The 11516-nt window shown below is 52.4% G+C and overlaps 1 protein-coding gene across 1 annotated transcript; it reads right to left on the bottom strand.

The window, feature by feature from the left end:
• Positions 1–3289: 3289 nt before the first annotated feature.
• ULBP3 (UL16 binding protein 3) lies at positions 3290–9758 on the bottom strand. Its single transcript, XM_011943782.1, has 5 exons — positions 9628–9758; positions 6079–6342; positions 5582–5854; positions 4754–4882; positions 3290–3506 (listed from the first exon to the last, which is right to left on the bottom strand). Exons 1-5 carry the CDS (start codon positions 9710–9712, stop codon positions 3496–3498), a joined length of 762 nt encoding a protein of 253 aa, XP_011799172.1. The 5' UTR covers positions 9713–9758; the 3' UTR covers positions 3290–3495.
• Between the last annotated feature and the right edge of the window lie 1758 nt (positions 9759–11516).

Genomic DNA, 11516 nt, shown 5'->3' with positions numbered 1-11516 from the left:
GATCACAGCCATTACTACCTTTGGGCTGCTTCTATTCCCAGCTTGGGTGGCCTGAGTCTGGTGGCGAGGAGCCTACAGCAGGAGTGAGTCAGGTGGGCCCAGGTGTGCACAGAGGCCCCTCCTCCTGTCACCTGGCTGTCCTGCCCAGGACTGTCCTGCCAGCCTTCTGCCTTCCTCCTGTTCACCCAGTCACTGACCGAGGTCTCCCAGCCTCAGGGGTGGGGCTGCCAGGGCCTTCCCAGTGGCCTCCTCTCAGGACTAACCTAGGCTTCTGTCCCCAGCCCTCTACATGGAACTCTTCTCACACACAGATCCCGGGACCCACCAAGCTCTGCCCCTCCCATGTGTAAGAACTGCCCATCCCCAGGTGTCTGTTGTCCTCCAGACCACCCTCCAGGTGGCTCCTCCTGGATAGAGGCTTTAGTGCATCAGGCCAGAACCTTCTGGGCTCCTGTGTCCCTGCACAGTCACAGAGGTGAGTGCCATCCCATGCCCCTGTCCTGAAGCAGAGACAGGCCCTGGGGTTGGCCCAGGCCTCCTCCCCTTTCCCGCAGCCTCAGGACCCTGGGGATTGAAGGTCACCAGGTACAGGTTCTCCCCACATGAATACTGTGTGGAGAGGGATGTCTGTGCCTATCTTTTTTTCATTTAATGGGTAAAGGGCTGAGTGGCTGGAGGCAGAGTGGGACTCAAGGTCTCTGCCCAGTCCTCACCCCAGGCTATGCCCTCCCCAGCAGCCAGGGGCCACTGGGCCCCCTACCTCCCTTTTACTTCTGCCCACAGTTCCAGATGCCTCCATAGTGACTGAGAAGAGAATGTGCTGGGGATTCCTCAGTTGTGGGTGCATGCAGGGGTGAGCCGAATGGAGAGGGGATATAGCTGTAGACTCAGGCCTGGGCAACCATCGATGGCTGTGTGGTAAAGTGAGCCCTAGATGGAAGGAGAACCCTCCCTCAGCTTCTGTGTCCATGGAAATCTGACACTTCAAAGATCTCAGTCTCATCTGGATTAGGTCATGTATTTAGAAATTGATGAAGGGACTCTGAGCCTTCATTCTGTAGAGCTGCTTCAGTCTCTAGAGGGGCCTGGGCGTTGCCTTCAGGGGATGAGGGGGCAGGAGAAGCTGCCTGAGGCTGAGCGGTAAGAGGAAAATACCTGGAGGCCCTGGCTTTGCAGGAGGAGGAGGAGTTCTGCTGCATTTATGGAGGTATTCACCCCTTCACATCAATTTCTGAAAAGTAAGTTTTTCTTAAATTTCTATTTCCAACTAGTAAAAAAAAAAATGAAACAATAGAATGAACAGAGTGGTTGCAAGCACATTACGGAGAACTTCTCTTCCTGCACTACTTGAGAGTGAGTTGTCACGCTGATGCCCCATCTTAGAGATGCCACCTCATGCCCCATACTTTACTATGGTTTCCTTGCAAACCAGGACACTCTCCAGATAACCCCTGTGCAAACTCCAAATTAGATTTCACTGCAGACATTATGACCATCTCATGCTCAGATGCCACTCCGGGTTCAGCAATTATCCAGGGAGCTGATGGATGCGGGCATTTCCTACTCCCTTATTTTCCTAAATACACACATAATGGTGCTCTATTTGTCCCATTGATTGATCTGCATATTTTTGGAAATATGGAAAGTGATCTGGAGTGATGTGGTTATTTTTATTATGTGTAAATGATAAATCCTCACTAACATGTTGGAAAAGTTTAACATTTTCATCCAGCGTTTGGATGGTTTTATTTTTGCTAGTTCAGATTTTGTAGTCTAATGTAGAGCGAAAGAGAAATCTCTCATCAACATTGAAAAGCATCCTGTACTGTACTGGAATATTTCATGGCCATCTTTTTGCTATGACAATGAATAGCACAGTCAGCAGTCTCGTATCTCCATACTCTCTGGAACATGTTTTCTGCCCGGAACTGACTTTGGGATTGCTGGTTAGTGGCATGAGCGTCCACTGTCCTGGATACTGCCTGAGTAGACATCAAAGAAGTGATTCAATCTGGATTCCTACCCACAATGTAAGAAGTCTCTGATATTTCATTTCCTATCCACCAATTAGTAGAGACAGATTAAAAACATTTGTCAGTAGGAAGGGTGTACAGGGGTAGACCATTTTTCTCTTGATTGTGTCAGATATATGAAAGCTTTCACAGGTTTCTTCAGCATCTCTGAACTGCTCACAACATTTGCCCAAGAATTAGGTGCACTTTATTTATATATTCTGCTTCTGATCTTTTGTCTATGGGGGAATAGAATTACTTTTAAAAACAGAGATGTATCTGTGGTGAGGATTTCTTCTACTAGAAGTGAGCATGGTCAGGGCTGAAGAATGATGAGAAAAGCCACTGCCAAGCATGGAGTGGGCTGGGGACAAACCAGAAAGCATCACATTCTGGAAGCAGGGATAGAGGCAGGAATACCTGCCGGCCCCCAGGGCATCAGGACAGTGGTGAAGACTGACAGCCAGGCTGCTTGTAAATTAAGAGTGATCTTTAAAGTCTCTGTCACCAGAAGATATCTAGTAGCAACCTAGGTGTATTACTAAACATAACATGGCAGAAGAATGAAATCCCATTAATTCTATACTGAGTTACAAACCAAAATTCCAAAGTCAATAAGGTTCTTTGAAAATAGATTATCTTTATTTAACTATAAATACAGTCTAATAAATTACTAAACAAAATAATCATGAATATAATACATTTTCATATTAAATACTTAAAAATTTCTACAATAGACACTGTGGTTCAGGTCTGTAATCCCAGAGCAATTGGGAGGCAAAGATAAAAGGATTGCTGAGGCCAGGAGTTGAAGACCAGCCTGGGCAACGTAGGAAGACCCAATCTCTACCTAAAAATAAAACAATTGCTGGGCATGGTGGCATGCGCCTGTAGTCCCAGCTATTCTAGGGGCTGAGTCTAGAGGATCACTTGAGCCCAGGAGTTAAGAGATTACAGTGAGTGATGACTATGCCAATTCACTCCAATATGGTTGACAGAATGAGAAAATGTAAAAAAAAAAAAAAAAACCATAACAATAAAAAGGATTTATACAATTCTTGGTCAGTGCATGGAAAGGATCCCTGAGGTCTAAAGTCCAGCATGATATTTTACTAGCAATACTGTTTGGAAGAATAAGGTCATGCTTCAGAGAAGTGTCTGCTTTTCCACAATCAAAGAAGTAGAAATAAAATGCTTTTTGCTGAGATTTCTTGTTCAGTTAAAACTTATACAGGAATTCCATCCATTAGCACCAAAAGAAAATGGCAGAAGATGTTAAGAAAAATGGCTGTTAGGATCATCAGCAAAGGTAATGACTGGCATGAGATGTTGAGTCTACAATGTCCTCATCATCTGCTGGGGGCCGGTGGGCTTGCTAAGGCTTGAACTCCTGGCTGTCCAGTAAGGCACAGTGGTGAGTAGACAGGCGCCCTCTCTGAAGGGAGAGCGGGAACCAGGCGAGGCTAACAAAGGCTTCCTGGTATCATCTTCCACCTTGAGGAAGAATAAGTGTTGGTTTAAGTGGCTGAGAAAAACCTGTGTCTGTTCTCCTGGGTGATCCCTCCCATACCCTCCCCATTTTGGAGCTTCTCCCCCAAATAAGGAACATGTTTTTCCCTCCAACCCTACCCTTGGCTGTGCAGCCTGTCCCAACCTCCTCCCTCCTTCACCACAACACAGAGCCAACCCAGGTCCTGTTACAGCCCATGGGGGCTCAGAACTGAGGCTGGTAATGAGGGGTCTGCACTCTCACTCAGGGCCTGATCCTCTCTCTCATAGAAGGGTATAGAGGACCTGGGGGAACCCTGTCCAAAGAGGGGTCTCTGGATCCATGTTCCCTGGCCTTGGGTGGGCTTGCAGGCAAACCTCCTTCTTTCCCCTTCGCTCTCAGCCTCTCCTCACCCTGGAAGCTGCACCAGTAGCTCTGAATGGGACTGCCCCTGCCCCGCCCCATTCATTCCCAGCCAAGCTCAGTGGCAACCATGGACCTCTAGCAGCAGCTCAGCCTCCCTGTCTGAGTCCACTCTGCTCCAGGCAGGGCCATCAGCTGGCTCAGGATCTGGAGTGTACAGGAGGCAGAATGGCAGGGGCATCACCCCAGGGCCCGGCCAGGAATCCCATGGGTCCAAGAGGCTTGGCCATTTCCTAAACCTCGTCCTGGACATGCTCTGCTCTTCATCTTCCACCTTAACTGCTGGGACTTAAGATGCTTTCTCTGGGAATGCAGCCTTAGGAACTGGGAGGAACTGGGTGGGCCAAGGTCCTCACAGCCCCCTTGTCCTGGGATTCTCCCAGATCAGTCTCTTCTTAGTCTCCTCCAGGGATGCCCTTTCCCTTGACATCCTAGGTGAAGTGGCCATGCTGCTCCTCTCCTATTGTGCGGACTGCCCATGCCTGAGTTCCTGCTGCCTGCAGGCCACACGCCCCTACCCTTCCTGAATAGAAACCTGCTCTGAAACAGGCCTGAATTGTCTAAACCCTCTTGAACTCAATAGGCCCTGAGCCTTGGTATGGGCCCTCCCTTTCCCTCTGGCCCCGATGGTGAGAATCCATCAGAACCCAAAGTTGAGCTACCCAGGTCACTGTCGCCAACAGGCGACACCAGGTCTCATTCATCTGTCTCATGTCAGGATGAGAAGATCCCGGCCATGGGGAGGGGTGGGGCTCTGGGAATTCTCCTTTGCCTTCCTCCCACCTCCCCTATCTGTCTCTTGTTCCCCTCACAGTTTTGCCCACAGTACCTATCACTCTAAAGGACTCTCCTGAGATGCCAGGGAGGATGAAGCAGAGGATGATGAGGAGGCTCCAGGGACTGAAGCTGGTGGCCATGGATTTGGTTTGGGCTGTGCCTGGGACCATGGTGGGTGGTGCTGAAACGGAAACACAGGAGTGACAGCCCTTGTCCATACCCCAAATCTGAGGAGATGCCTCCTCAGCTCCTGCTGCCCCAGGTCATCCTGGAAGGCAAAAGGTTTGTATCCCCTGTTGTGGGGCAGCTGCTGTGACAGTTCCTGGGGTAGGAAGGGAGAGGGGGTGTCCCTGTCCTCAGGGAGCTCACATAGCTGCTGAGGGAAGCAAGGTGACAGTACAGCCCACCCTCCTGCTCTGGTGGAAGAGGAGGTGATGCCCCAGGGTCAGGGACAGGAGAGTCTCGGGGCTGGCATTTGAGGTGGTTTTGATGGATTTCTAGAAAGAAACCAAGGGAGAGGAAAGGAAAAGTAATCCTAGGTGGAGGGAAATCTAAGGAGAAAGGTCTAGAAACACAATGATGCCTACAGTTTCGAGGTTGGCAAGAAATCCACAGTGAGTGGAGCAAAAGCAAGTGCAGTGAGGAAGAGGAGTCAGGAGGGAGAGAGAAGAGGAGGATGGGAGAGCACAGGCACCCCAAGGAGGAGCCCCCCATGAGGGGTTCACATTCTTACACTCACTCACACACTCACACTCACACACACATAGACTCACACCCACTCACACCCATATACCCACACCCACCATACGCAGACACTCACAGACAAGGGTGTAACTCGATGGCATCCCCAGGGTGCTCCCAGTGCTCCCCTGTCAGTTACCTGTGGGTTCCAGCCTCTTCTTCCTGTGCATCAGGAAGTCCCTAAGCCAGGTTTTGCAGTCTCCCATCGAGACCTTCTGGAAGAACATGGTTAGTCTGCTGTCCTCCCACTTCTCTTTCATCCGCCTGGCTCCAGCCTGAACCACTGTCCACTTTCTGTTGTTTGAGTCAAAGAGGAGGAACTTCTGTCCATTGAAGCTGAACTGCCAAGATCCATGGATGGGTCCGTCGACTTCACACTCACAAGACATCCTGGCCTGCAGTGTGAGGGGTCCTGCCCCAATCAGAAAGAGATCAGCTCTGGTCTTTACACATTCTCTTCCCCGTCCCACATCCTCCTACGCTGAGACCCTTCTCGTCTGGTCCTGTTGTCTCCTCCAAGTCCTGCCCTTGCTGCTGGGCTTCATGGTGGTCCCATGTCTAATTTTTCTCCCCACACACAGTGCAGTCCCTGAGCCCACACTCTGCTCCCTTCTGTCCTTGGTCTCCTCCACTCACCGCTGGGTGTGAAATCCTCCAGCTCAGTGTCAGCCAGTTCCATTCTGAGCCTCTGTCCCACCTGTTTCAGCATTTCCAATTGTTTTCCCCAGGCATCTGTGATATCCAGCTGCTCTTCTAGGTGACCAATAGATAAGACTTTGTCACTGCCACAGTCATAGAAGAGAAAATTCTTCTGATCAGCCTGGCCCTGGACCTCACACCACTGTTGTCCATGTCTGGGCAAATGAGTGATGTTGAAGTTATACCAGAGAGAGTGAGCATCTATGGAAAAAAAGAAAAAACACTGGGGAGTGTTGGTGTGGGGGAACGACCCCAAACACTGTGACAGCAAGAGGGTTTCCTGAAGGGCTGGGCTGGCAGAGCATGGATTTCTCTTCCTGGATGGTGGTCTCTGCCTGTGGAGGAACCATGGGTTGCCAACATGTCCATCTCCCCACTCTGCCCAGACCTATACTCACATCCGTCAGCACAGGACCCTGCCAGGGTGGTGGCAGGCTGCTATAGGAGGAAGGACTTAGATGGCAGGATCTTCAGGAGCAGCCCAAGTGGACTGCAGGAGGCAGGAGAGTGTGGGAAGGCACCCTGAGGATGTTGGAGCGTGGTGTAATGGGTAGTCAACATCAGATAAGGGTGAGTTCTTTTATTATGGGTAACAAGATATGGTAAGTTCCCTGGAATGTGGTCATCTGCTAGGAGGTTGCCCTTGGAACCTTGGAGAAAGGAATGACTCACACCGCATGAAACAGAAAATCCAGGTCTTACATGGCAGGTTGTAGAGGAAGGAACAAAAGACTAAGAGAAGTGCCCATGCCACAGTGACTGCAGTATGCAATCCAGAACAATGTCCACCCTCTGTGCTCAAGGGAAGCCTGGAAGACTCCTGTTTACCCATCATATAAAGAAGGCCCCAGGAGAAGGCAGCAGACTGTCAAGAAGCTCAGGGATGCCTGTTGCTGAAGGCCAGGGTCAGGGGTAGGAGATGCTCTTCCTGAAATGGGCTCCCAGTAGTAACGGGGGTGGAAAATCCTGAAATAAGAGCTCTCAAGAGGAGGCTGTCAACTGTCAGCAGGAAGGAGGGTGCGATGATGGAAATAATTAGAGAAGTCACAATGCCAGCTGGGGACCTGTCTTACAAAGCTATGCCCCATAGAACAAAAGGGTCCAAGATCCAAAAGAGATGGAGACTCCACCCGGATACTACTAGATTTAAATAATTACCACAAAGACAAAATGCAAGGATGGACAGGGGGCTGAAAGTTGTCACCCCAGGAAATAACTGAGCTCCTTTGCCCAGCTTTGAGAACTGAGCCACATCTCAGATGCAGAGTCCCTTACTAGAAGGAGAGCCCAGAGCCCCTGGTGGGCCCCTTCAACCCCACAGCAACTGCAATGACTGCTTCAGCCTCCCCCACAGAGCAAGAAGGACATTCACTCTGGTAACTGTACACCATGAAACAGCAAATACCCAGACACTCCTGGTGGACACAGTGTGCGATCTGAGCTCTTCCCTGGGATGTGAAGCATTAACTTGCTCCCCTGTTACTCATGAGGTGAATTTGGAGCAAAGTAACAGACAGACACCTGTGTCAGGTCCAGCTTAGAGGGATGTGCTGGGTTCATAGACCCATTCGATGGTAATTTCACATTTCCTGGATTTCTAACGGGAATGGAGAGTGTTTGTAGTTAATGTAGTAACTATTATAGGTTGTGCTGGTCATATGACCTCCCCTGTCACTACTCAATGCTGCTCTGGTAGCTGGGATGCAGCCATACACACTCTCATGAGGAGTGTTACTGGATCTGCCACTATGGCTATTTGACCCTGGACTCCCTAAGATTCCAGAGGCATGTGTGGTTGGAAAAGGTGCTATGTGGATTTCATGGCTATTCCCAACCACAGAATCACAACAGGGTCCCCTAGTGCTCAGAAGCAAGGCTGTGCCACTCACAGCAATGAAATCCCCTCACTTAAAAGTGGCTCCAGGTGTGGTCCTGGGTCCTGGTGGAGATGGGCCTCCAGCTATCAGAGGGCAGTGACCACACAGTCTCAGAGCTGCCCATCACAGGGTGTGCTCCTCACCCTTTATGTCATTAGGAAGATAGGCCCGGCAGTGAGAAGACACAGGTGGGTCTCCTGGGATGGGCTGGAGCAGGGCCACAGGGAACCAAGAAGCTGCACAGTTGGCCCCGATCTCCAGGACACCACATGGGTGCACCCCGCACCCTCAGCTCACACCTGAGGCTTCAGGGACGGTCCCTGATCACCCCGAGGGACTGATGATGCCACTCAGCAGCAAAGGAGGGGAGCATTGGCCCCGAACCATAGAACCTCCACTCACACCCATCACATCCACACCACCCAGAAGCCACAGGCAGGGTCGGACACACCTGTGACTCTTCAACTTACACCACTTGGAGATGACACCCTAGAGGATGGGGCAGCAATTGCCAGGACACAGCATGTGCCCTCATCTGGGGTCAGCAACCTAGGATGCTGTCCATATCTGGTCTCCCTTTTATCTGCAGGTTGCCATTGCCTGCTGTTGCTCTACAAAGGGACAGGACTTGACACACACAGAACCCATGGCCAGCAAGGACTAAATTGCCTTCAGCCTTTCCTTTCTAGAAAGGGTTTGCTGACACCTGTCTGCTTAGTGACTACTCTATATGACACTGGCTCCCCAGTAGGAAGAACAGGCGGGTCTGGGCAGTAGTGGGCGCCTCTACTCATGGGCGCTCCCAGGGTCATCCTGGGGGACATGGTGCTTCCCATGCCCCCTGCATTACGTTTTGTGGAAAGCGTGGGGTGTGTTTGCTGGGGTGTGTCCGCTGGGGTGTGTGCTCAGGCAAAGCGAGTGAAGGTGTTACTTGGTGGGGGAGGTGCTAAGGGCACCTTCTTGGATGGGGAGGTGAGGGAGGCCTGTGGGGTGACAGGGCTGGGCTGAGATGGGGAGTGAAAGGATGCCTCCTGGGTAGTGGAAGTGAATAGTGAGGGGAGGAGTAGGAAGTGTCTGCTGAGCCGCTAGGGGCAGTTGAGTGTCTGCAGCAAAGCGCAGGGGGAAGTTCCAAGGCATGGAGCCCTGGGGATGCTGGAGGGTTTGTGTGGTAGAGATCCGGTGAGAGAAGAGCAGACCTGTGGCTGGTTGTGGCGTCAGTGACCGCGTCTCTGTGGAACCACCCTTCACCCCTGTCTTGACCCCAGCTCGGGTTCCAGGGGCTCTGGTTTCTCCTTCCCGAGGGCGAGTGGGGCTGCGGGGCTCCACCAAGGGATCTCCTCCCCACCTAACCCTCTGCAGCTTTTTGGCCCCTCCACCCTCCTGCGGTTCCTTTTTCGCCTTCTTTGACCCCCCTCCTGCCCTGCGGGGCAAGCAGCAGCCTCAGGAAGCGGACCTGGCGAAAAAGAGCAGCGAATGGGAACTGAGCGAGGGGGCAGTCCGGGGAGATCGCGCCAGTCCTTCTAGAAGCCTCTCTCCTCTGAAACGCTCTGCAGTCCACAGCCCCCCAGGTTTGGCCCCCGCCCCGCTGAGGCTCCATCCCCAAACTCACCGGCCCGCCCCGTCCCGGACCAGTTGGATAGCAGGTACAGAGTCAGGAGGCACAGAAGGATCGCGAGGCTGGCGGCCACTGCCATTGTTGACCTGGAGCGCAGCTGACTCGAGGAGCGGTCGATGTGCGGACCGGCGGCGCAGTAGATGTCGGGACCAGCGAATGAATCACTTCCACCCCCCCAAGCCTGCTAGTGGTTGAGTATGGTCGGGCCCGTCCCGCCCCTCTCCGTCCCGTCCCGCCCCACGACGCCTGTCCCGTCCTGCCCCGCCTCGGGATCCAGGAGAGCCTACGCCTGCCCAAGTTTGGAGCGATGCTCCGCCCTATCCCGCCGCGTCCCGCCCTTCCCCGCCCCACCCCGGGCTGGGACCCGGGGAGCCTCTGCCTGCTCTAGTTTGGGGATGCTCCGCCCCATCCCGGCCCTGGCTCGTGGCCTGACAGCGGCCCCGTGTAGCCAACCCTTACCCTCCACCCCGGGCTCCGCGCGGGCCAGGACACGGTTCCTTCTTGGCCGCCTCATTTAATTTTTTAACACAGCATTTATTATTACCCCAATGTAAGCACTGATGCACAGGAAAGCGAAGAAACTTGCACAGGGATATTCAGTGGCGGCCGCGTCACCACCTCTGTCAGCGACACCCGCTCTCCTTCAGCCTGCGCCTAGAGTCCCCGCCGCTCTCTGTCCAGTACGCAGCCGCTTCCCAGTCGGGAGTGGACCTTCTTTGCCTCTCCACTAAAAGCATGAGGAGGTCTTTGAGTATACTCTATATGCCTTTATGACTTCTGGAAAAAAAGGAAAGAAAAGAAAGGTCCTAGTGGCCTACCGTGATCAGTCATCATGTGATCAATTGTGTTTCCATGGAGAGCAGAAGCCGAGGGAGGGGTCTACGCATGCGTGGGGCTCACTTTGCTGCACACTCATCTGTGGCCAACTACACCCAAATCCATGGGCCTAGGGCGGGTTTCCTATTTCAGTTGTGAGATCTCCCGCTCTCCCTGAAGTCAGCAAATGCCAGGCCCACCCTGAGGAGAGCTGGAGCTCTGAGCCCAGGCCGTGGCCTCTTCATGGCCCTGGGGGTGCTGTGAGGGGGTGGAAGTGAAAGCAAGACCCACCGTCAGGACTCAGGCGTGTTTTTCAGACCCACAGAGGATGATTTTTCTCTCCATCACCTGGTGAGCCTGACATGATTTAAGGGTGGTTGGAGGCTGAGTGAACCAGTGAATGAATGAGGCAGTTGTGGGAGTGAATGGGGCTCAGAGGAATAACACAGGTGCAGAGGGGAGCTGGAGCGGAGGTTGTAACCCCCAGGGGCCTGAAGGTGGCAGCATGGAGGTTGGGAATTTTTTTTTTTTTTTTTTGCCTTTTTTCCTTTTTTAGTTGTTGGGTTTTGTTTGTTGTTTTCTTGGTTGTTTGTTTGTTTGTTTGTGAGACAGAGTCTCACTCTGTAGCCCAGACTGGTGTGCAGTGGGACGATCTCAGCTCACTACAATCTCCGCCACCCGGGTTCAAGCGATTCTCCTCCCTCAGCCTCCCGAGTAGCTGGAATTAGAGACGCCTACCACCACCCCCGGCTAACTTTTGCAAGTAGAGACAGGGTCTCACCATGTTGGCCATGCTGGTGTCCAACTCCTGGCCTCAGGTGATCTGCCTGCCTCGGTCTCCCAAAGTGTTGGGATTACAGGCGTGAGCTGCTGCGCCCGGCCCCAACTTGGAAATTTCAATCTCCACCTGGTGTCCACAAAGATTTTCCAAGGAAGAGTAACTTTGGTTTTCAACCAGTCTGGGAGTGCTTCATCAGGATAGAATCTTCTAGAAAACATAGTGTGATGAGGGACAGCAAACTGCTGTCTTCAGCTGGTTTGATTGAGCCTAGAGTGCACCAGGGCCA

This window comes from Colobus angolensis, unplaced genomic scaffold, assembly GCF_000951035.1.
Source record: "Colobus angolensis palliatus isolate OR3802 unplaced genomic scaffold, Cang.pa_1.0 Scaffold221, whole genome shotgun sequence".
NCBI classification, from domain to species: domain Eukaryota; kingdom Metazoa; phylum Chordata; class Mammalia; order Primates; family Cercopithecidae; genus Colobus; species Colobus angolensis.
The sequence above is the reverse complement of the archived record's forward strand: the minus strand, read 5'-3'. Positions and strand labels throughout refer to the sequence as shown.